Here is a 24,111-nt window from a genome sequence, read left to right as displayed (position 1 = left end):
GGGCATCCGCTGTTTAAAAAGTAGGTCGCTAGCACTACTGGTTTAAGGTTGTGCGCTTCAGCTACTTTTGTCTTAACTTTGTGACGTCAAAATAACAAATGATATTCGTTTACACTGTTATTTCAACGTCGATATGAAAAACATGTTCTACTGTACGTGAAATTTATTGTTAAGTCGGTTTCAACAACACGAACATTTCAAAATGCGAGTCGCTGAGTCCTGCCCGATTTGACTACAAAACGTCTTTTCTAGCGGAGAAAAATCTTCACCGCGGTACCGGAAAGACTGGACAGTACTGTGCTTTTTTGGCAGTGGTAGCGCTGCTACATTTTTGTTGGAGTAGCGGCTGCAGTAGCTGCGCTACTTTTGTTTCAATGTAGTGGAGAGGCGCTACATTGCTTTCAGTCGCACTCTCGCTACCCGCTGCTTTCCAATAGCCTAAAAAGTAAAAAAGAATCGTTTTTGAGATTTCTTATGGAAACAATACGTGAAAAACTAATACAGAAATCATTCGGCTATTGCGGTAAATATCGAGCCACGCTGGTACCGACAAGAGTGACACCAACATTGCAAGCAAAATACACGAAAAAAAAAGCTTTTACCTCCGCTGTAGCGTCTGCTATCTGTCAACAATAATCAGTTTCAGAGGCTCAATTCCGCTCTAGACTAGTTGTGGTGCCGTAGGCCTTGACAGTAGGTGTTTTTTAGCTTAATTGGTACTTCTGGCTAATGTAGGTCTAGGAAAACTGTCGGTTGTAGATAAAGATTCGGATACGATTTTGTGTGAAAGGATTGGCCCAACTAAATGCTGCATAATAGGCTAAATTTCCTGCAATTTTGTTTGTACAGTAGCAAAGAAAAAAGATCTTACAATGCAACATAATCTATTCTAACGTATCTTACAATGTCCGGGCATGTTTAGAAGTTTATTTCAGATTTACGTTTCCTGTATAACGACTACACATGCACAGTAAAATACATGACAAGCGTAGGCTTGGCCTATGCATATAGAAAATCAAAACTGAAAGCATGAAGGTTGAACATTAGGTCGGATCTCAGTCTTTCTGAAATTCGGCTTCATTGAAATGTTACGAATGGTCAATTTACATAGTGTCTTAGGTTAGACTTATGGCTGTTAACCCAGTAGAAGCTTGCCTTGAAACGGTAGGTAGGCCTATAGGGGCCGAGCTAGGTTATAGCCTAAGCCATAATTTAGCCCAACTCAATGAAGAGTTGAAAATTTTACAACGTATGTGAAATCATAATCATGGGTAGGCTACATAGACTCGCTGACGTTAATCATTTGGAAAAAAAGAGTGAGCCTATGAGTAGTCGCTTTGGCAAATAAAATTTTTCACAAAGATTCAGGTTTCATTTAAAGGAATTGATAGGTAACATACCTTAGGCCTAAGCATGTCAGCAAAATAACAGCATAATAGCCTACTAGGCTACTACATTTTATCAACCACATTATACTACATTTTATCGAATGCAAAAATCTTGATAGTCGTCACAGCAGTTCCCGTTTTGTCTGCAAGTGTCGTCGCAGTGACATTTGGCATTGGATGGCTTGACCAGTTCGTTGCATCGAAATTCGCAAGTAGCTGCGCATAAAAAATACACCACATAAAAATTTATGTTAATAGCCTAGATCTCCTAAACTTTTTCCTAAATATCATATTAAAGTCACTAAACTCAACATGCAGTAGCTTTGACAAGGGTTCATAGGAAAACTTAGCCTACTCATGCTATAGGGTTCATAGGAAAACATAGCTTACGCAGTACGCACACCTTATGCTGAGATGATTTTCGAAACCTTTTCAGGGAGCCCAGGATTTTCAATAAATTAACTCGTAGGCTTATTCTTTTGCGATAGACCTACGGTAATGCATTTAAATCCCATTTATTTCATTGTCTTGTTTCAATCCTTGCTTTTTGATGGTAAATCACCTCTTTCCTCACTAATTTCATAATTAATTTCATTATTTATTTCTTAATCCTCCTTTAGGCTACTAGTGTTTCTCCTTCCGTTGAGATTTGTTATTAAATATCTCATTTTGCTGTTTTTGAGACCTGGATATCTTCTTGCTTTTTGGGCCTTGGCCCAAAATATCATCTTTACAGCCCCATCAACATGCAAATATATTTTGAATTCGAACATAAGCTCTAGAAATTCGAATCCTGAATTCGTAGAATAACGATTAAAGATTAAATTTGGCGTAAATTATAGCCAATTTAATTCCACTGTCGCCTTTAGCATATAGGGCGAGCTACTTACTAATTGGTTCACAAACTTCCGTATAGTCACCGCAACAATCGGAATGCCTCACACATGCTTTGTTGCAATGACAGGTGTCATTGCTATGGTACGGCTCTCCACATCGGCTTGAACACGAATCTGCAATAGAAAAGAACTGTTTTTTTAAAAGCTAGAGTGTGACCGGCTGGTTGATTCTTTGTGAAAGATCAGTCTACACAGTCTAAACAAATTTGATGGGATTTTAACCACAGGTGTTTGTCAGAGATCGTTATGAGTTGTGGATCCTGCAGGATCATAAAAAAATTGTAGAATCAGGACAGGATCTTGATTTGGATTGGTTGGTTTTGAATCTTTATCTTCAGACAGACAAAGCCTTGATAGGTTATTCCTGGTAGTTTCACATAGGCCTATTTCTAGGGGCTCTTGACCCAGGGCTGGTTACCGAGATTGGCAGAGTGAAGTTTTTCCGACTGTTGTTGCGGGGAGATTATTTCATTCACTAGGTGGGGGAGCAGTCCTGAAATGCGTTGCTCAAGCGCATACCCCGAGAGCCGAACCAGCGCCGCGTGATTTTGAGTTGGGCGTGTAACCACTGAGCTAACGGAGCGGACATCGCATAAAAGTAGGATCAGGGCGGGATTCAAAAATTTTTGCAGCAAATTAAAAGTTGAAAACAGTAGCCTACAGTTGAAGGCATGGCAGTTCTTCCACCGGGCTTTGTTAGCTAGTTCAGTGGCAGTTTCAGCTAATCACACTAGGCAAAAGGTTTACTTTTTACCTTCTACAATACAAAGCTCATCTAAATCTTCACAGCAATTCCCAAACATTTTACATCTTTCGTCACAATGGCAGACATCATTTGGGTCATAGGCATCTGAGCATCGTCCTTCGCAAGACAAGACTTGCTGGCCTAAAAACAAAGAAATTTTATTCTACAGTAGGCTATAGTCTATAGCCACTGCGTAATAGGGGCTTGTTTAAAGAAATTTTACTGAATTGTACGATATCACGATGTTCAAATTGCTATCAACTGCTTAAAGTAGGCTTTTTTAACACGTCTTCAAAGTTATCATTTGTTTGCTTTCTTTTGTTTGTTTTATTTTTTTCTGAACCTAGGAACTCCTTGGAACCTTACCCAAAACAGGACACGCTTGAAAGAAATCAGCGCAACAGTTTTGATGCTTGAGACACGAGCCATCACAATGGCACGAAAGATTGTCCTGATATTGCTCCTGGCATCGATTCATACAAGAATCTGAACAAAAGAATTACTTTCGATGATATCTTAACAAACTTGTAACTGGACAACTTTTCCTTAAATTTATGAAAGCTGTTACAGCTTCTGTAGAGAGTTTCTCTTGTAGCTAGTTGTAAAGTCCCACACTCAGTTACTGAGCTTTGGGGAATGAGAAGATAAGGTTCTCATCACACTAAGCCTTTGGCACTAATGACTCTAATGAGAGTAGGGTGGTCCGTTCCTTTCTATCGGATTCCTTTCCTTCAGCAACTATGTCCACCCAATTTATTACACCCTGGGTAGAGGTGAGCGTGTTTGTCAACAACCAGCTTGCCGAGTGTCGAACCAGGTTCGCATAATTGGAAAGCCAACGACTTATCCGTTGCGCCATCCCACAGTGATTTGTAGCTGTTACAGACGGTTGTTCGCCTGGTCAAACGTCATGTAGAAACCGTTCGGGTCTACTGAATATTACGTCATGGAAATTCCTAAAACATGAGCCAAAATTGCACCATCGTCCGTAAGACTCGTGTCAGACCGGTTTAAACCTGTTTCAGTTTGAGACCGGTTTAAACATGAAATGTTGCGTCGCGCTACTGCTGGCGTGCCTTTGAGTTATCACAAATTTTTCTGATTCATTCTCGAAGTTGTTTGTTGGAAGTCGGTCGCACATTTAACTGGTTTATTTGGTGCTTGCTAGCTGGACAAATTCTCCGTCTTTTATCCAAGTAATCTGTATCGTAGTGACAGTTTTAGAGGTGCAAGGAGTTGCAACCCCATTTCGATAGCCGCGGGCTAATTTTACTGGAATACACTTTGAATAGACGTTTCGAAGGTGTGTTTATTTTTCGGTCATTACGTACAGACAAACGGATCCGGGAACTTTATGTTACAATTTTCCCACGAAGAATTATGGTTTACCGCTGTGACCATAAAAAATAAAAGACGAGTTCTTGTCAGTTGGTAGGTCAAGAAGAAATTAAAGCAAAAAAAATAAACGACGTGTTTGTTGTCAGCTAGTGCAGAAGAACTACTTAGAAGTACAAGAAATAATAAAAGAAGATTTGTTGGTTGGTAGTCTACACTCTTACAGAAGCAAAGAAAAGTAAAGACATTTCTTCTCAGTTTGGTACAGAAGAAAAATAACTTTGACATTCATTGGCAAGAAAGAAGATTAAAAGACAATCCATCTGTGCTTGTAGATTCAAGTGGAAGAATCCAAGCAAGTTTTGTGGACTTTAGGACTTCATACCCGTACAGCTACGGTATCGTGCATTTAAATTCTTTTTTGTATTTTTACGGTCTTTGCAGTTAAGTTTTTTATAACTACTGTAGCCTAATAATTTTGTGTGTTTGTGTAACTTAATTTTTTTAATTGTTAAATTTAGCCCCAACATTTAATATGTCTACACTCGGTGGCGACAAGGACTCGACCGCCGTAGACTCGACTGAGTTTAAGCCTGATGATGTTCTTTGCGGTCGGGCAGGCCATTCTGGGGAGGGACCCAATAACGATGAGGCTAAGTCAGTTCGAGAGGCCCGGCATCTTAGACGGGATATTTTGACTCAAATTGGGAAACTTTCTGTAGCCCTAGGTTCTTTGAGTGATAAGCAGGAACTGTTAATTTTTAGATCTAAGTTATCTACTTTAGAAGAGGAATTACGGCATTTCCATGCTCTTTTGACTAAAATCTTTAACTCTGCAATCTTGGCAGAACTTCGTGATAGGGTAGATCCCGAATTTAACTCGTTAAAAAATAACTTTGAACAAAAAGAAATTGAGTTCTCAGATATGTTGGATGCTGACATACATCCTGAGGATAGCGCCTCAAATGTAAGCACTGGGATGTCTAGGACTTCGTCTCGGATAGTGGCACAAATTAACCTGCAGCTAAGACGAGAGGAGCTCCAGATACAAGCTGAGGCCATTCGAGCTGAGGCTGCCGCGAGAGCTGAGGCCGAAGCGAGAGCTGCTGAGGCTGCCGCGAGAGCTGAGGCCATTCGAGCTGAGGCTGCCGCGAGAGCTGAGGCCGAAGCGAGAGCTGCTGAGGCTGCCGCGAGAGCTGAGGCCATACGAACTGAGGCTGCCGCGAGAGCTGCTGAGTTCGCACTCAAAGACGCTCAGTTGAGGGCCGAACAACGTAAAGAGGTAATTTTAGCTGAATATCGATCAGAGGTGGGCTCTCGGCGTAGCTCTAAGAAGGGCTCTTCTAGGCATTCCAGAAATGAACATCAATCGCAGTTTAATTTACATAACCTTTTCCAAACGCCCGTTCAACCTGTGAGTGGACCAGGGCAATCCACACGTTTTCCAGCTGTTTCAGGAGGTCTCGGGGCCGCGGCTAAGGGTCTTCCGAATGCTGTAGAGCCAAGGCCTGCGAATTACAACCGAACTCCTCCCCCAGAGCGTACAGGTCACGGGGCCGCCATTAGTAATGGTTTGCCCCCTTCACAGTTTTCTGCGCCGCTAGGTTTTGATCGCCCAGCTACACGTAATTTGGGTGGTTGTGAGAGGCGTATCGCGTCTCCTGATTTTAACGTGTGTGAGGATCGTGATCGGGCTGTGCATGTGACTGAGCCCACTCAGGCCCTTAAGAGATATAGCTTGTCTTCTCCCGCTAAATCGAGTTCTCAACAGCAGGATTGCTTTTTTGAATACCAAAATAGTAGGACGTTTTTCGATAAGGCGGCCTTGATTGGTTACGATGGTAATAATATGCCATTTATCTTCTTTAAAAATCGTGTTACGGCCTTAATGGCAGCTTCGCCCTTTAAGGGGACTCGTTTGACTTTGTTACAAGCAGCTTGTGTTAGGACAGCTGCGCAAACGATTGCTAATTTGGTTTCTGACACCCCTGGCTTGTCAGAGGAAGACAGGATAGAAATGTCGTTAGCTCGCTTGTCCCAGCGTTTTGGGGTTCGTGGAGGTCTTTTCGCAGAACCAGAAATTAGAAAGTATCGCTATGGTAGCAAATTGACTTCGACCTCTTCCAGTGATCTGAAAGAGTTTAAAGATGAATTATCGCAGTGTTTGCTTTATGCGCAAGCTTATGGTCAGCGTGATAAATTAGAAGGACGTTTTGTTTTGGATTTGGCTAAGCGACTCCCGTTTGACGCTAAGCAGCGTTATCTTGACTTTTTAGGTGATCAGTATGGTGGCACTGATGAGCCTACCTTTCAGAGTTTGTTTGAATTTATAGTACGGGAGGAAACGCGTAAGTCGACTGATTTTAGCATTATGCTAATGGGCGATTCTGGTGAGTCGCAGCAATTTAAAAAGTTTGGCAAAGGAAAATTGCCTTCATGTCCGGTTAGGCAGACGTCCGTAAAACCCCACGATGATGTGATGTCAGGGAGTTCGCAGTACTCGACTGTTGTTGGCGCACCGCGCGGTGGTGAAGCCAGACGTAAAAACCTACCGGCATGCATTTGTTGTTCGTCACGTGGTCAAGTTGAATATCATTTTTTGTCTAATTGTAAAGAATTTTTGCGCTTGACACCTAAAGATCGGAGAGATGTCATTGTGAAAGCTGGCAAATGCTTGAATTGTTTGCGCCAGCATATGGTTAGGGATTGCGTTCATGCAAACAACTGTCGTAAGTGTGGGCCTAACAACGATAGGAAACACTATTTTCTTCTGCATGATTTTTATGTGACGTCACGTGATTCTCTGGATTCGGTCGGTAAAGATGATGCTCGTGCCAGAGTCCCTGTGCGTAATGTTAAGATTGGAAATGTTAAAGCAGCCTTTAACCGCGTTACTGCTGCTCGTGTTTTGAATCCAATGACTGGCAAATCGAAGTTGGTGTATTGTCAGCATGATCCTGGTTCGCAGTTGACGTTTGTTTCGAGTGATTTGGTGTGTGAACTTGATCTTAAACCGTACAATAAAGCGTCGTTTAAAATGGATACCCTGGCTGGTCAGAAAGCTACTTGTGCTGACCTTGTCAAACTCAACATCCAGTCGTTAGAGACAGATGAACTGTTTTGTGATATAACTTCGGTGGTTAACCCAGCTTGGGCTGACGATGTTAAAACTTTACCGCATAAACAAGATTTAAATGGTTTCCGTCATTTTCATGACGTGAATATGTTTCATTTGAATGATTGTAGTACTGTAGATGTACTGATTGGCAACGACAACGCTTATTTGATGTGTGCAAAAAAAGAGCGTGTTGGTGAAAATCGTAGTGAACCACATGCTTTGCTCACTCCTCTCGGTTGGTTGGCTTGTGGTGGTAAGTCACCCTTAGATGAAAGCGTTGCTAAAGTGTGCAGAGTGCAGACGTCTTCAGAGTCGGATGTAATCTCTGGCTTTCAGCGTAAAATTGAGTCTCGCGATATGGAAATAGCAGACCTGAATAAAGTCATTCAGGATTTGACGTTGCAAAATGAAACCTGTGAATTGTCTCGCAATGATAATTTGGCTAGAGAACTTGTCGAACCGAATATTGAGTTGAAAGATGGTCGATTTGAGATACCTGTTCCGTTGAAGGAAGATATTGATCTACCTAACAATTTTGTGTTGGCGTCAGATAGAGCTGCTGCTTTAAGAAAGAAAGCTTTAAAACAACCTGAACTTCGTGATTTCCTTACTGACACGATGAAAGATCTTAAATCAAATGGCTATATTGAGCGTACTGGTGAAGCAGGAAATGTCAAGGGATTTGAATGGTATTTACCATACTTTGTTACGTCACAATTAAAAAAGCGCATTGTTTACGATGGCAAGTCTGAATTTCGAGGAACTTGTGTTAATGATGTAATGTTTTCGGGTCCTGACTTGTTAAACCCTCTGGTAGATGTCTTGGCTAGATTTCGGCTTGGTAGATTTGGTCTCATGGCTGATGTGACTAAATGCTTCTTTCAAATAAAGTTACCTGAGTCGCAAAGGGATTTGTTTCGTATATTGTGGTTTGAAGATGATGACCTTGAAAATGGTAGGATGGTACCATTTCGTTTTTGTGTACACCCTTGGGGAATAAAGAGTAGCCCGTATATCGCTTGCTTGGCTATAAAGAAAATGATCGAGCAGAATCCCAGCAGTGCTGGTGAATTGACTCTCTGCAATATTGCAAATAATATGTACATGGATGATTTTATATTTTCGGCTGATAGCTTAGAGGAAGCTCAGCAAATCACTCATGAATCAATTGCTTTGTTTGATAGCCGTGGGTTTAAACTTGGTAAGTGGAGTGCTAACAAGGAGGCTATGATTGTCTTGTCAAATTTGGATAATGAGATGCTTTCACCTTTGATTCGTGACATTGACTTTCAGACTGAAAATATGACTTTGCCATCAGCGAAGACATTGGGTTGTGTGTGGCAAACCGAGTCTGACGAGATGCGTATCGCATGTTCCTAGCCCTTAGCTAAACACACGCGCCGAAGTATGCTCAGTCAGCTTGGACAAAATTTTGATCCGCTAGGCTTTGGAGCGCCATTTTTTCTAAAAGCACGCCTTATACTTCAGCAATTGGCGATAGACAAGTTTGATTGGGACACCGAGGTCCCTGATAGCTTTGTTAAAGAGTGGGAGTCGTGGCTTCGCTCTTTGGACCTGCTTAAGGATTTTTCGTTACCGAGATGGTATTTTGCAAACTCTGGTGTGTGCAGTCCGGATGATATTGTTTCATATCAATTGCATGGGTTTAGTGATGCTTCGAATCAAGCTTTCTCTTCTGTTGTTTACTTACGTAGACTGGTTAACGGAGTTCCGAGTGTGTCTTTCGTTCTGGGTAAATCTACCATTGTTGTAAAAAATCAGTTTTCTTGGCCGATAGCTAGGAAAGAGCTTGTTGCCGCTTTGAATACAGCCAGACTCGTGAAGCAGGCCTACGAGGCATTGAAGATGCCAGACTGCCTTAAGTATTTTTGGTGTGATTCTCGTACTGTGTTGCAGTGGGTTAAAAACCCTGATTTACGTTTGAATAAGTTTATTACGCGTCGAGTTGAGCATATTTTATTGTTGTCTGGAGCCCAGGATTGGCGTTTTTGCCCTACCGATATGAACCCAGCTGATGTTGGCACAAGGCCAAATCTTATTACAAAGAAAGAATTTCGAGAGTTGTGGTTAAATGGTTCTAGTCTTCTCTACCAGTGTGAGGAAATTCCATCTGTAGAAAATGCCACTCCAGTACCTGTCCATAGCCTATATCTTCGTGACGAAGAGGAGTCGCTTGACGTTGGACAGGGTGGTCTTCACAGATTGATCGAGGCCGCACCTTCTTTGTATGTTATGAAAAAGAGAATCGCTTATTTGGTTGCTTTTGTTGAATTTTTGTGCTGTAAAACGAGAAAGCGTAGCTTTGTGAAGCCAAAACTGGATGCATCTTATCTTAACAGTGCTTCAGAGTTGGCTGTGAAGTTTGTTCAGAAGAGCGTGTATGGCGATGTGGTACATTTAATGACCAAACGATCGCCGGATGCCCTTGAGGAAGTGATAAAGCGAGGTAGTGTTGGCGCTTCGCAACGTGAGAAGGAACGGTTGAAAGAATTACGTTCACTTAAAAAGTACAGACCTTGTGTAGATGACGCTGGTGTAATCCGCATTGAAGGGCGCTTAAGTAATTCTCCCGAGATCTCTCTTGAAGCAAAGCATCCGATTGTTTTGCCTTCGAAGCACCCCTTCACTAGGCTTGTTGTACTGTCGCATCATAATGGAAATGCGCACTGTGGAGTACAGCACACTTTGTTGTCTACGCGACAGAAGTTTTGGATCGCTAATGGTAATGCCTCCGTGAAGAGGTATCTTAATGACTGTGGTGTATGCGCGATTGAGAAAGCTCGACCTATAAGGCAGCTCATGTCTGATTTACCTTTGTCTCGCACAACTGCGCATAGGAAACCCTTTTTTGATTGCGGCTTAGACTATCTTGGACCTTTAACTTTCATTGAAGGTAGAAGTCACAAAAAAGCTTGGGGACTCTTGTTCACATGTATGGCATCTCGCGCTATTCATGTTGAGCTGGTTACGTCATTGTCGCTGAGTGATTTTTTACTTGCCTTTACAAGGTTTACAGATTTACGTGGGCAGGTTAATGCTATCTATTCCGACAATGGAAGTACCTTTCAGGCAGCATCTAAGAAGTTACCCGAGTTGATAGGATCAGCTGAATTTCACAACGCCCTGAGACAGAGAGAGATAAACTGGGAATTTATACCTCCGTATGCTCCGGCGCAAGGTGGCGCCTGGGAGGCAATGGTTAAACAATTTAAAATCGCATTTTTTCGCATTTTGGACTCTTCAATACGTAAGCCCAGTTTTATTGAACTGCTTACGTACACAGGCAGTGCCGTTCGGATCGTGAACGAACGCCCTTTGGTACCTTTGAGTGACGACCCTAGGGATTTTACTGTCATCACCCCTGCCTCACTTTTGACCCCATACTTAGACCCATACTGTGCTGTTGGGCAACCACATGATCGTGACCAATTAAGAAGGGATTATCGGTTCAATTTGTCACTTTCTCATCAGTTTTGGAGTAAATGGATCAATTTTTACTTGCCAGGTCTTCAGGGCCGGAAAAAATGGTTAAAAATGGCCGAGAATTTGGAGCCTGGTCAACTTGTAGTGGTAGGTTCTCTCCAGGACATTGGTAAACGTGGGAAGTATCAACTTGGGAGGGTGCATGAGGTAGTTCCACAAATTAGGAAAGGGAAGCCTGTGGTTCGTAGAGCTAAAGTTGCCGTCTGCAACTATGATGAGAGTACGGGGAAAGTGAAAGTAGACTATGTGTTGAGGGATATTTCGTGCCTCGCCCCCGTAAAGAACACCTAAGTGTTAGGGTTTGAGCCTGGTTTTGTCTGCGGTGGCCGACACTTGTCTGAGCCCAGAACAGTCGGTTATTATCGCAACCATGGTATATAGCGTCATTTTTTGCGTGTACCTACTACCTATGGTACCAATTTCATGTATCGTCGTGTTTATTCTTATTGCTGTTCATTCTTTGCATGCCCTTTGTATTTGCGTATTAACTTAAACGTGAGTGATTCAAACAATTTGTGTATCATGTGTTTTTATTCATTGGCTCACAATTGTCGTCAATTCTTTTTTAGTTATGCCATGTCAGACTGTCATAACTAGGGGCCGCTATGTTACAGACGGTTGTTCGCCTGGTCAAACGTCATGTAGAAACCGTTCGGGTCTACTGAATATTACGTCATGGAAATTCCTAAAACATGAGCCAAAATTGCACCATCGTCCGTAAGACTCGTGTCAGACCGGTTTAAACCTGTTTCAGTTTGAGACCGGTTTAAACATGAAATGTTGCGTCGCGCTACTGCTGGCGTGCCTTTGAGTTATCACAAATTTTTCTGATTCATTCTCGAAGTTGTTTGTTGGAAGTCGGTCGCACATTTAACTGGTTTATTTGGTGCTTGCTAGCTGGACAAATTCTCCGTCTTTTATCCAAGTAATCTGTATCGTAGTGACAGTTTTAGAGGTGCAAGGAGTTGCAACCCCATTTCGATAGCCGCGGGCTAATTTTACTGGAATACACTTTGAATAGACGTTTCGAAGGTGTGTTTATTTTTCGGTCATTACGTACAGACAAACGGATCCGGGAACTTTATGTTACAATTTTCCCACGAAGAATTATGGTTTACCGCTGTGACCAGTAGCCTATCATAAAAACACAATGCAGAATAACGAAATAGTAGAATAAAATAAGTAAAACAGCTAGTCAAATAAAATTGCTGTATAATTGTTATTCCTGAAAAGGACATGTGATGTCGAAAACGTTTGATATAAAAGTTGTTTTCATGTGTTTTTTTCTGTGTGAGTTAGATATAAACGTGAGGTAAATATGTTAAATCTGATTGCGTTAGGCTACTAGACTTTGAGTTAAATAAAAAAACAAAACAAAAAAACAGGTAAGTATTTCAAAACGTCTGTTGACATTTAACAAAGTACTTCTACCTTCCAAAGCACAGAAGTTCATGTAATCATAACAGCAATTTCCGTACTCCTGGCATTGAGCGTCGCAGTGGCAACTGTCCGACGAACTATAATCTTGTAAGCATCTCCCAAGACACGATCCAGACAAAGATGCTAAAAACACGAGAAAAAAGTAATTAGCTTTTTGCTGCAAGCATTTTAGAGTTGATGACGTCAGTCCAAGCAAACAAATCGGTTGTTTTCTTATCAAAGTAGGATTTCACTTGTAAAAAGGCCTGATTTGTTCATATCATAGGCTACATGATATCACACACAAAAAACTACTAGAAACTCGAAATAACTTTCAAAATTACAAGCTTTCGTACTCATTTCTTGACAAGAATCTTGAAAATCATTGCAACAGTCTTCATGCATCAAGCACACGCTGTTGCATTGGCACGTCAAGCTGCTGTTGTAAGGCTCTCCGCATCTATCGGAGCAGGAAGCACACTGAGAGATGTAATCGTTGCAGCAGTTGCCATGAAACATGCAATCATCGTCACAATGGCACAAATCAGAAGGATTGAAGTCTTCTGAACATCTTTCCTCACAAGATGTTGAAATCGTTGCTAAACAAAAGATTACATTGTCCATACAGCCAGCATCGCTCAAACATTTTGACAAAGATGTCCGACCTTTGCCTAACCCATGGCCGCCTGGAGATGAGGTTAGGCATGGCCACCTATCTTTAGGTGCCATGCCTAACCTCATCTGTTATTTGTGATAGATCTACTGTACACAATTCGAATGCTAACATTTTCTCACTTATTTTCTTAGAAACACAATTAGCGCAATTAAAATAATATGGGGATAAAATGTTACGAAGCTTTTGCATATAGTTTGTTCTTTGAAGGACTATTATGAAAAGTTACGTACGGTAGGCTATAACACAATCGTTAAAGTCGTTGAACTTCCACCGGCTAGCAGCTTCGTGACTTATACCAGATGCTTATACATAGCCTACTGTGTTTTATAATAGTTTTAGTGCTACTGTATGTTTTGCTAATTAAAAAGCGTATAGGCTTATCTACTTGTAGGTGGCCTATCTACTAGGCCTATCTACTAATAGCCTACTTCTTCTTCTTCTTCGTTTGAACCTTGTTCTTCGCCACTTCAAGGGTCGAGGGGCTCTGCCTTTTACCACCCTTGGGGCTCTGCCTTTTACCAGCCTACTTGTAGCGTTGGCAGGAAAGCCCAGGAGTTACTTTTAAACTCGGGTCCATGATGACTTTGGGGGCGCATAAGTTTTCTAAGTGGCCTGCAAACTTGAATAAATGTCGTAACTTATATTCTTTGGATAATGTACGTTTTTCAAGTGACTTGATTTAGGACCCGTAAGATGCTCATTATTGGTATCAGCCCAAATTATTTTCTCAACTGTCTTGTTTGTATATCTACTGTATATTTATAGTTGGCACTTATAGAAATTCGTTGATACTTTAATGCTCACCTAAAGAAAAGCATTCCTCATTAAAGTCTTCACAGCAATCACCATACCGAACACAGGCGCTGTTGCAATGGCACAGTGCACTGCTATTAAATCTCTCACCGCAGCGGTTTGAGCAAGAGTCTGCAAGTTAAAATAAATATTTTTTTTCTTCAAACTGCCGGTTTTAAATTGTGTGAAATTTAAACGGAGTTGGTTTTACAATTTTTTGCAGAGTTTATTTTTTTAATAAATTCTTTTCTTTTCAAACATAAACATAACAACCGTTATGTTGACATAATTCATAAACCACTTTTACACTTTGATTTCACAAGCTGCACAACGGTAAGCTACACATAGGCTGCACCACTAGGCTTACGGTTTTTAGAAAATTGCCAGTCGGCAGTCATAAACATGTTATTCCGTAAAACTAGCATTCTAGTCTACCTTCTTCGATGCACAGTGGTGTAAAATCTTCACAGCAGTTTCCATAATTTTTACATAAGCTGTTGCAGTGGCATAAATTAGTTGAGTTATATGCTTCGCCACATCTTCCATCACAAGATACAGACAAGGCAGCTGAAGATGAAAGATAAATAGTTAGAAAATTCAAAATAACCAAAAAACGCTGCTGGAACAAAACTCAGTTCTGACCAAATAAGGCAATTCTTAAGCAACTCATAAGCTACATTGATTTCAGGTAAAATGTTTCCGTAAATTGCTGACTTCAATTTTTTTTAATGCCTCAAGCAAATTTCATGAGAGGCCGCAAGGTCTTTTATGGAAACTTTAGCTTGCAAGATTTGTACAAAACCAGTTAAGAATTATATAGTTACGTTACGTATTAGATTTTGCAATAACGTACATCGCGTTAATTAAATTGTATTTGCTGGCACAACTACAAATAAAGCAAAATATAAATGACTGAAATGTTTTGTTGTGTAGGCTAGGGCTTCCAAAAATTTTTGCGTTGCCACCCTGTTTAGTTCTAAAATTGTTATTTGCAGCTCCTAAAATTTGTTGTGCGACCTCGTAAAGGGTCACGACTCCTAGTTTGGGAAGCCCTGGTGTTGGTTGTATAGGCCATAGACATACGTAGCTTCACTCCTATATTTCCCGAAAGCAGGACACTGTTCAGCATAAACCACTTTTTCAGTATAGTCTTATTCAAATGGAAAGAAATTCTAGAACAGAAACAAAATTCAAAATTCTATTTGAATACGACTATACTGAAGAAGCCACACTTGTGTGGCGAAAGCTTTATATATCAATAAATTGATTGTTCTGATTTGGTGTGATATCGTTTACTTTACAGTAGGTATTTATAGTTGACACTTATAGAAATTCGTTGATACTTTAATGCTCACCTAAAGAAAAGCATTCCTCATTAAAGTCTTCACAGCAATCACCATACCGAACACAGGCGCTGTTGCAATGGCACAGTGCACTGCTATTAAATCTCTCACCGCAGCGGTTTGAGCAAGAGTCTGCAAGTTGGGATAAATATATATTTTTGTAATTGTAATGTAATGTAATACGGTAGCCTACGGTGTTATCATACATCACAACGATCATGAAGAAATGAAGGACATCTTGTTGTGCTAATCTATTTCCTTTTTTTAGAACATTAATAGCCTACCTTGCCATGATCAACAAAATATAAACATTCCGGTTCAGAAAATATCAACAACAAATAGAAAACGAAGTGATTGAAGCTGAACCATTGCAACTAACACAGGGACGTAGCCACGGGGAGCAGTCGCCCTCTCAAAGTGTTATCTTGCCCCCAAAAATATTTTTCAATACTATTTACTTACGACGTTTTTATGCCATTGTAATTTATGCGAAACGATGTTTCCCCCAACAGTTGCGTTTGCCCCCCTGAAATTTTCTTTCTAGTTACGTCACTGAACCAATGCGACGTCACAATTTAGAATCTACTACTGTAGATTGATGGCCAGTATAACTTGAAAGCTATAATAAAATAGTTGAATATATTCTTTTTTTTAAACTTATAAGAAGCGGAACAAGATTATAAAACAGTGTCATGCAGTACAACAGTGTCAGCACACAGCAAAGGGGAGGTAGGGGGGTCGGTTGCGAAATTCAAACGGAGTAAGTTTTACAATCTTTTTTTTTCTATGGTATTGCTGTAAAAACACTACCATAAAGTAATAAAAAGGATTTAGAAAATAATTTGTTGCGTTTAATGTTTTTCATAAACTCTCCTCATTTGAAACATAAACTCACAACCGTTATGTTTACATAATTCACAAACCATTTTTAAACTTTGATTTCACAAGCTGAACAACGGTAAGCGACGCATAGGCTACTCCACTAGGCTTACGGTTTTTAGAAAATTGTCAATCATGAACATGTTATACCGTAAAACTAGCATGTTAGTCTACCTTCTTCGATGCACAGTGCGAAATTCAAACGGATTGAGTTTTACAATCTTTTTTTTTTCTATGGTATTGTTGTAAAAACACTACCATGAAGTAATAAAAAAGATTTAGAAAACAATTTGTTGCGCTTAATGTTTTTCATAAACTCTTCTTTTTTGAAACATAAACACTTTAAGCTACATAATTCATTGACCACTTTAAAACTTTGCTTTCACAAGCTGAACAAAGGTAAGCTACACATAGGCTACTCCATTAGGCTTACGGTTTTTAGAAAATTACCGGTCATAAACATGTTATACCGTAAAACTAGCATGCTAGTCTACCTTCTTCGATGCACAGTGGTGTAAAATCTTCACAGCAGTTTCCATAATTTTTACATAAGCTGTTGCAGTGGCATAAATTAGTTGAGTTATATGCTTCACCACATCTTCCATCACAAGATACAGACAAGGCAGCTGAAGATGATAGATAAATAGTTAGAAAATTCAAAATAACTAAAAAACGCTGCTGGAACAAAACTCAGTTCTGACTAAATAAAACAATTCTTAAGCAACTCATAAGCTACATTGATTTCAGGTAAAATGTTTCCGTAAATTGTAGACTAAGGCTTTCATTTTCTTTAATGCCTCAAGCAAAGTTCATGAAAGTTGCAAGGTCTTTTATGGAAACTTTAGCTCGCAAGATTTGTACAAAACCAGTTAAGAATAATATACAGTAGTTAGGCTACATTGTATTTTCTGACACAACTACAAAGCAAAATATGAATAAGTGAAATTTTTTGTTGTATAGGCTGGGGCTTCCAAAATGTTTGATTTGCCATCCCTTTTAAGTTTTAAAATCGTTATTTGCAGCTTTTAAAATTTGTTGTACGACCTCGTAAAGGGTTGGGAAGCCCTGGTGTAGGCTATAGACATAGCCTACGGCTACGCAGCTTCACTCCTATGTTTACCCAAAGCGGGGCACTGTTCAGCAAAATCATCGCAACAATTTCCGTATTCCAAGCATCTGTCATTGCATTGGCACGCTTTGTTTCGGTTGTAACTTTCCTGGCATCTGTTCTGGCACGACAGAGTTTGATTTGCTGAAAGTAAAAAGCTAGTCATAGATATATGCACTATGAAACAAACAATTATATCGGTACGATCATAGCCGTACGAGCCAGGGGGGCAGGGGGGGCAGCTGCCTCTCCTGTTGTTTCAAAACGTCGCGAATTCGGGCAAAATCTTGCAATTATTAGGGCAAAAATTGCTATATGAAAAGCTTCAAAATTGCATGAATTAAGAAAAACTACAAATTAATATCTTTTACCTATCAAACTAAGTACGGTACAGCCTCTTATTTGCACAAGAAATATGCCACAAAATTTTCATTTGGCACACCCGTATTGATGTAGGCTACTGTATGGTGATCAAACTGTAGTACGAAATGCATTTAACCAACTGCATCATGCCAATTTGGGCAGCCACCCAAATATGTCTCTAATACTTTTATGAATCTGCCCAAATCAAAACACAAAATTTGCTATATAGCTAATTTTATTAATTTTCACAAATGCATCGTGTTGATTTGGGCAGCTGAAAACATGACGTTATCTGATTAGTCTGTTTATGCAACTGCCCAAATTAGCGTGAGGCAGTTTCCCCAAAATGAACAAATTCATTAATTTTTCCCATTTACATAACTGTATCGTTTAGATTTGGGCAACTAAAAAATATGAAATTATCTGATCATAGTCTCTTTATAAAACTGCCCAAATTGGCATGATGGCAGTTGCCTCGGCATCAAACTTTACAAAGTCTTTAATTTTTTTCATAGGCCTATCAGTATCTATAAATGCATCATCTTGATTTGGGCAACTACAAAATATGAATTTATATAAATCTGGTGAATACTTTTATAAAACAATTCGGATGGAGAGGTTACAGTACTTTTTCAACCATACACGGACATAGCTAAGCAACACCACAACATGTAACGAAAAAATGTTATACTGTACCTGTTAAATGTAATGTTAATGTTGTGGTGTTGCTTAGCTTGTTTACTTTTATAAAACTACCCAAATTAAAATGATGCAGTTGCGCCCCAAAATAAAAAATAAATATTTAGATTGTAGGTGCAACTGTGTCATGTTAATTTCACCAACATTTAAAATGCTACTGCTGAAGTATATAATACTCCTAAATGTTACTCCTACTAACCATGCCAAAGTGCAGAAGCATCGAGCAATGCGCAAGCAAGGTAGGCTATATTCAAAGATGAATTCAGTTGTTCTATCTTGATTACTTGGGTAAGAAATTCTAGCTAGCTGGTGATCTTGTTATGTTAGTTTTTCACTGTTATCATGCACCGCATACATTATATTTGGGCAATTTTTATGAAAGCGTGCAGATTTGGGCAAATTTAAGTTCTGCCCCCCCAAAATGGTTTGGTCTCGTACGGCTATGGGTACGATAGAAGATTACGGGTGCTTGATTATTTACTTCCTCAAAGTTTTTCTCGGTGCGATATCTGGGCCTGTTTGGATGAGCACAAATACAATATTTTGACAGGAATTTCAGAAAGACAAAAGGCGAAGCTTTTGTGATTTTCATTTCGACTGGTGTTTCATGGAACACAAGTCAAGCTAACAACTTTCCTGCGGAACACCTGACGATCTTTCACGATACACTAGTGTTCCTCGAAACACCGGTTGAAAACCTTTGGCCTATCAGCACCATCGTTCAAACATTGTAACAAAGAAGTCCGACCTTTACTTAATTTCCCCTGTTATTTGTGATAGACCTACGTCCTACACAGTTCGACTGCTAAGATTATTTGACATTATTTTCTTAGAGAAACAATTAACGCAATTACAAATTTTCTCACTTTTTTCTTAGAAAAACAATCAACGCAATGAAAATAAAATGGGGACAAACTGTTACTCAGCTTTTCCAGACAGTAGGCTATGTGCTTTGAATGGCTATTATAGTAGCACAAACGCTAAAATCGCTTAACTTCAACTGGTATAGTAAGCTAGCTATGTAGCTTATGGATGGCCTATTGTGTCTTATAGTTTCACTGCTACTATATTTTTTTGCTAGTCAAAAAGTATATATTTGTTTGTACTACTACTATATATTTATAGTAGACACTATTGAGATTTCTTGAAACTTTAATGATAATAATCACAATAATCATGAAGAATTACAGAACAGCTTGTTGTGTTAGTCTATTTCCTTTTTAAAAACATACCGTACCTTGTGCCATGATCAACAAAATATGAACATATGATAAATTCAATAACAAATAGAAAACGTAGTATTTGAAGTTGTACCATTGAAACAAATACGCCTTCACAGTTCGGAGTCTACCGCTGTACATTGATAATAACCAGTCTACTTTTTTATTTATTTATTTGCATCAGACTCAAGATGGTCCATATTACAATCAAACATTAAAAGTATTGAAAGCAATCAAGAAATGCGAATCTTTACTTTCTTTTGAACTTGTAAGAAGGCGGCATAAGAAAATAAAACAGTAGGCTAGCCTTTGCAACAAGATTGAAAGTAAGCTTGATAGAAGACTGAGACGGGTGCTTGATTATTTCACTCACTTAAAGTTTTTTAAAGGCACTCCTTTAATCTCCAAGAAATAAATATTTTTTCAAGTTTGCTCCAATTTAGTGAAGCAGGATCTACACTTTCCAGACTCCCCTTAAGATCCGTTTTCATGAGACAAGCTGTGGATTATGTTTCTTATTTCCCTTGATGTGATATTGCTTTAAACAAATCGTGGTGCTCCCAGTGTTTTTTTCTAGTTGAGTTAGCTTATTAACTAATGCCTTGGCCTCGCACTACAGTATGCTAGTTACTTCCGCTTAATTAAAGCACATGGATTGACTGAAAGTTATTTGATGGTCATTGAATGATTTCGTTTTGATATACTGTAAAAGATATCAGGCCTGTAGTACTTTTATGTTTAAGAAAAGTTATTGTTCCAGTGAAGCACTGCCACGATTATAAAAGGACAAACAGAGGAATCTAACTGTGCACATGATAGGTTAAACAGCGAATGAATTGTTTTGCAAATTTCTAAGTGCTTACAGATCGTGCCCGGTCGAGTCACGTGACTGGTTGATTTACGTATTAGGCTAAATCGGCACATTTCAAGAAAACATTTTTATTCATTATCTCTACAGGAATTTAAGTAAAACGATTTTTCTTATAACGTGCTAACTTGACCTATGACGCACACCAAGTAAAAAGTCCACTTCCACATTTGGTGAATTAGATAGCGGTCTTATGTTTTTAACCTGTTGTTACGTCTTTCAGAAGATAATTTTATTATTTTGTCAACAGTTTATGATGAATCAACTCAACGTGGCCTGATTTTGTCATAATAATCCAAACAGTTATTGAAACAAAAAACATTACAAAAACATTCGGTAAAAAAAAAAACAACGTTATATGTGTTTTTCTTTGTCCGATAAAAGCAGAGTGATGGCTTTAATGTGGAGATAAAACTATTTCAATGAATATGAAAGACGACGCCTTACACAATCACCACGAGTGCGATTATGTATCGCTTTGGGTCTTGTGTTTACGTAATAAACAAAATTTGAAGAAAAAACTCCAATGACTTCCAGTAGCCTACCTAAGATTTATGATGCATCTGCCAATCTGCCATTACACCCATAGATGCAGAAGCGCAAACTAAAAGCAATACCGGACTACACTACGTGAAAAAAAAATCCTTTATCTTGATGAGTTTCTGATGAGTTTTGTTTACATGAAATGTGATCTTGAATGGTCACGCTTGTCAATATCTTGCATTACTCACCTATCTCCGGGCAAAAAGCTTTGAAATCAACACAGCAATCGCCATACCGAAGACAAGCGACGTTGCATTGGCAAGGCAAGGTGTTGTCAAGTCTTTCTTCACATCGGTTCATGCAGGAACCTGTGGGGAATTATTTTAGGTAATTTTAACAAACTTTGATTCAGATTTGAAACAACAGAACTTCATATTAAATTTACAAAATTAAATGTTAATCTATGGACATAGGTTCTCCCCTGAAATTGAAACCGAAATAAATTTTAAATCAAAATAAAATTAATAAACTATTTTGTGTTGAAACAAACCCACTTGTTTAAAAATAGTTTCGACACACTTTTGGTTCAAATGCTTTTACTTATTAGGTTCCAAAGAAAAACTTACTTTCATTGGCACAGGTTGGAATGAATCCATCACAGCAGTTTCCATACCTTCGGCACAAACTGTCGCACTGACAAGTTTTGTTGGAGTTATAGCTCTCAAAGCATCTTCCATCGCATGACAGGGTATTTTCTGGAAATAATTTATAATAAGATTGCGTCGATGGTATGTTTCTTGAAAGATGCTGCCGATTGTCTATTATAGCTTACAGCAAGGGTAGGCGACGTTTTTAACACAAGGGCCAGTTAGGAAAATGATGCTTACAGAAGGGCCGCACATCAAATAAACACTAATTCTAATTCATACTTTCAGCAATGGAGTTTATCTTATTGAAATTTTGTACAAGAATGTCATCCTCCTGCAGTGAATTCAATTCAAACTGGATTTCTTCAGGCGCAAAACTTATTTCACAGGTACAGGGGAGTAAAAAGAAGGCCATATCACTTCTTAAGCTTCGAAATTGGGTGAATCGAGATAAAAATAGCCTTAATTTAAATACGATAGCCTTATTTGGGGAAAAATAGCTGGAAGAAGATGAAGGGCCGCACAAAAAATAGAAATGGGCCGTATGCGGCCCTCGGGCCGCACGTTGCTCACCCCTGGCCTACAGGGACCATGTACGTCAAGATGGTTTAAAAAACTTTACATCATGGACATGTAAGAATTCTTATACCGGACACTTGGGTGAAGGCGACATCAAAACTTTTTTTCAATTATTCTATCTGTACTTAGCATCAGTGCTGCTCGACAATTTTAGTAAAACCGCGGATTTTATTCACAAAACCGCCAAATACTAGGTTGTCATTTGGCTCCATAAAAACTGGCAGACAACCTTTCGTGTTTATGCAGCGGTTAAGCACAAACCAATCTTTCTTGTTTGTTCATTGCTCCTTTTGAACCTTTCTCTCCTCCTGAAAGAAACTTTCCTACAGTAGGTTACACAACAAAACTGGTTTTGAGGTTACTTTTCATGAAAAACCACTTGAAGATTGATTACGTTTTGGAAAGTCTTAGGCAATTAATTTTTTGAAACTACCCAATCGAAAAGTGTTATAATTATGAAAAATCAGCTTTAGATTATAACCAAAAACAGCAAATAGAAAATTTATTTTCCAATATTTTAGCTAAGATATAATCATCAATAACCCTATCTTAATACAAGCTGTTTTCGTACGCGGAAAGCACGTCACGGCTATCTTAGCCCCGTGCCAATTAATCGGTAATAACGGGAATCACAGAGCCAAAATATTTTACAAGATAATAGCCATGTGTATTGTGCATGTATGAATTAAATTTTTACCCAACAAATTTATTGAAATAAATTGTTTGAGATCAAAAAACGTCAGAAAGTCGGTTTTTATTCTAAATTCCCAAAAATAGCTTCAAAATTGAAATGTTTGAAATATAACATAGAGTAATGCTAAACTAAACAAAAAATTACTTTTTCTCATCAATAGCCTATAAGGCATTTTTGGGCGTTTTTGCATTCCAAAGTAATTGCACTAACATTTATATTGCACTAACATTAAATTATATATATCTAGCATTGCACGAAAATGTCTAGCCACCTGAGACAAAATGCTTATTGTGAAGGGCAGGAAGGTAGAAAAATGACCAGTTTAGGTTTAGAAAATACGCAAAGAATAAAAACTAAAAGTTAAGCAATTTCACATTTCAAGCATATTTCCTTCTGTGAAATTTTTTACCACTAGAGTGGGGGGTCCTCAAAAAGCCCCGTGTCGCTACAGATAGGGATAAAGGTAACAGCTACGCTACAATAAGAAATAGTGTTGAGACTGTTGAGTGTTGTTTAAATTGACTACCACTTCACATCAGTGTCTCAAATCAGTAGCCTACTGCGCTTCGTAACGCGGAGGGATATGTCCTAGCCTGCAAATCATGTTTTTCTTTCTTTCCAACTCATGATCTGCGGCGTTCAATCTACGTCAAAATCGACTGACGTGAATTTAAAACAACAACATAATGTTGTGAAAATTTGTTTTGAAAGTTAGATTTAGCTTCATAAAAGTTTTATGAGACAAACGCTGTAATGGCATCTCATTGGGTAGGGATAAGGGGGGTGACGAAAAGAAAGACAATGTCTGATGTAATATTTGGACAAGCCCTTGGTTGGGACATTCTAGAAAGGTAGATTTTAGACATTCAGCTGCGAAGAATGGCATGTAATTTTATTAAATCATTAGTTTGTCCCATTGCTTAAATAATCTAAGTTACACAAATCATGTTAAACACAAAAGAAATATTTAGTCCATGCAAAGAACTCTGGTTTAGCAGTAGGCTTTTAAATCGTAGCATAGCCTATGATGTGCAGGTGTAAGTTAAATGATTTTTAAGTAGAATGTTAACCAAATAATATCTTTTAGAACTATATAGTGACTTTGCAAATGACGATTAGGTGCACACTTTATCAAAAAAGTCTTTATTTAAGTTGTAGACTATTCATACATTTTCTTTCATCCTCGCTTTTGCCAGTCTATATGCTACAGTTTGTACTGTCTTACCTTCAGATTGAAGTAAATTGCTATTCCTTGGTGTACAAGCAATGCAAGTAAATGCCAAGCTTAAAAGTGTAAGTCTTAAGTATCCGCAAAACATCGTAAAACTTTGAACTAGTCACTGCTGAAGCACATG

General features: G+C 38.9%; 1 protein-coding gene across 1 annotated transcript; it reads right to left on the bottom strand.

Moving 5' to 3' along the window:
- Positions 1 to 907: 907 nt before the first annotated feature.
- LOC145779730 (uncharacterized) lies at positions 908 to 24,111 on the bottom strand. Its single transcript, XM_082591367.1, has 14 exons — positions 23,982 to 24,111; positions 21,463 to 21,591; positions 21,085 to 21,204; positions 17,216 to 17,347; positions 16,590 to 16,721; positions 15,229 to 15,348; positions 14,309 to 14,440; positions 13,886 to 14,005; positions 12,762 to 13,004; positions 12,418 to 12,549; positions 3,396 to 3,515; positions 3,039 to 3,170; positions 2,279 to 2,398; positions 908 to 1,604 (listed from the first exon to the last, which is right to left on the bottom strand). Exons 1-14 carry the CDS (start codon positions 24,073 to 24,075, stop codon positions 1,483 to 1,485), a joined length of 1,848 nt encoding a protein of 615 aa, XP_082447493.1. The 5' UTR covers positions 24,076 to 24,111; the 3' UTR covers positions 908 to 1,482.

The sequence above is a fragment of the Aplidium turbinatum genome, chromosome 11 (assembly GCF_918807975.1).
Source record: "Aplidium turbinatum chromosome 11, kaAplTurb1.1, whole genome shotgun sequence".
NCBI classification, from domain to species: domain Eukaryota; kingdom Metazoa; phylum Chordata; class Ascidiacea; order Aplousobranchia; family Polyclinidae; genus Aplidium; species Aplidium turbinatum.
This window is presented reverse-complemented; position numbering and strand designations above follow the sequence as displayed.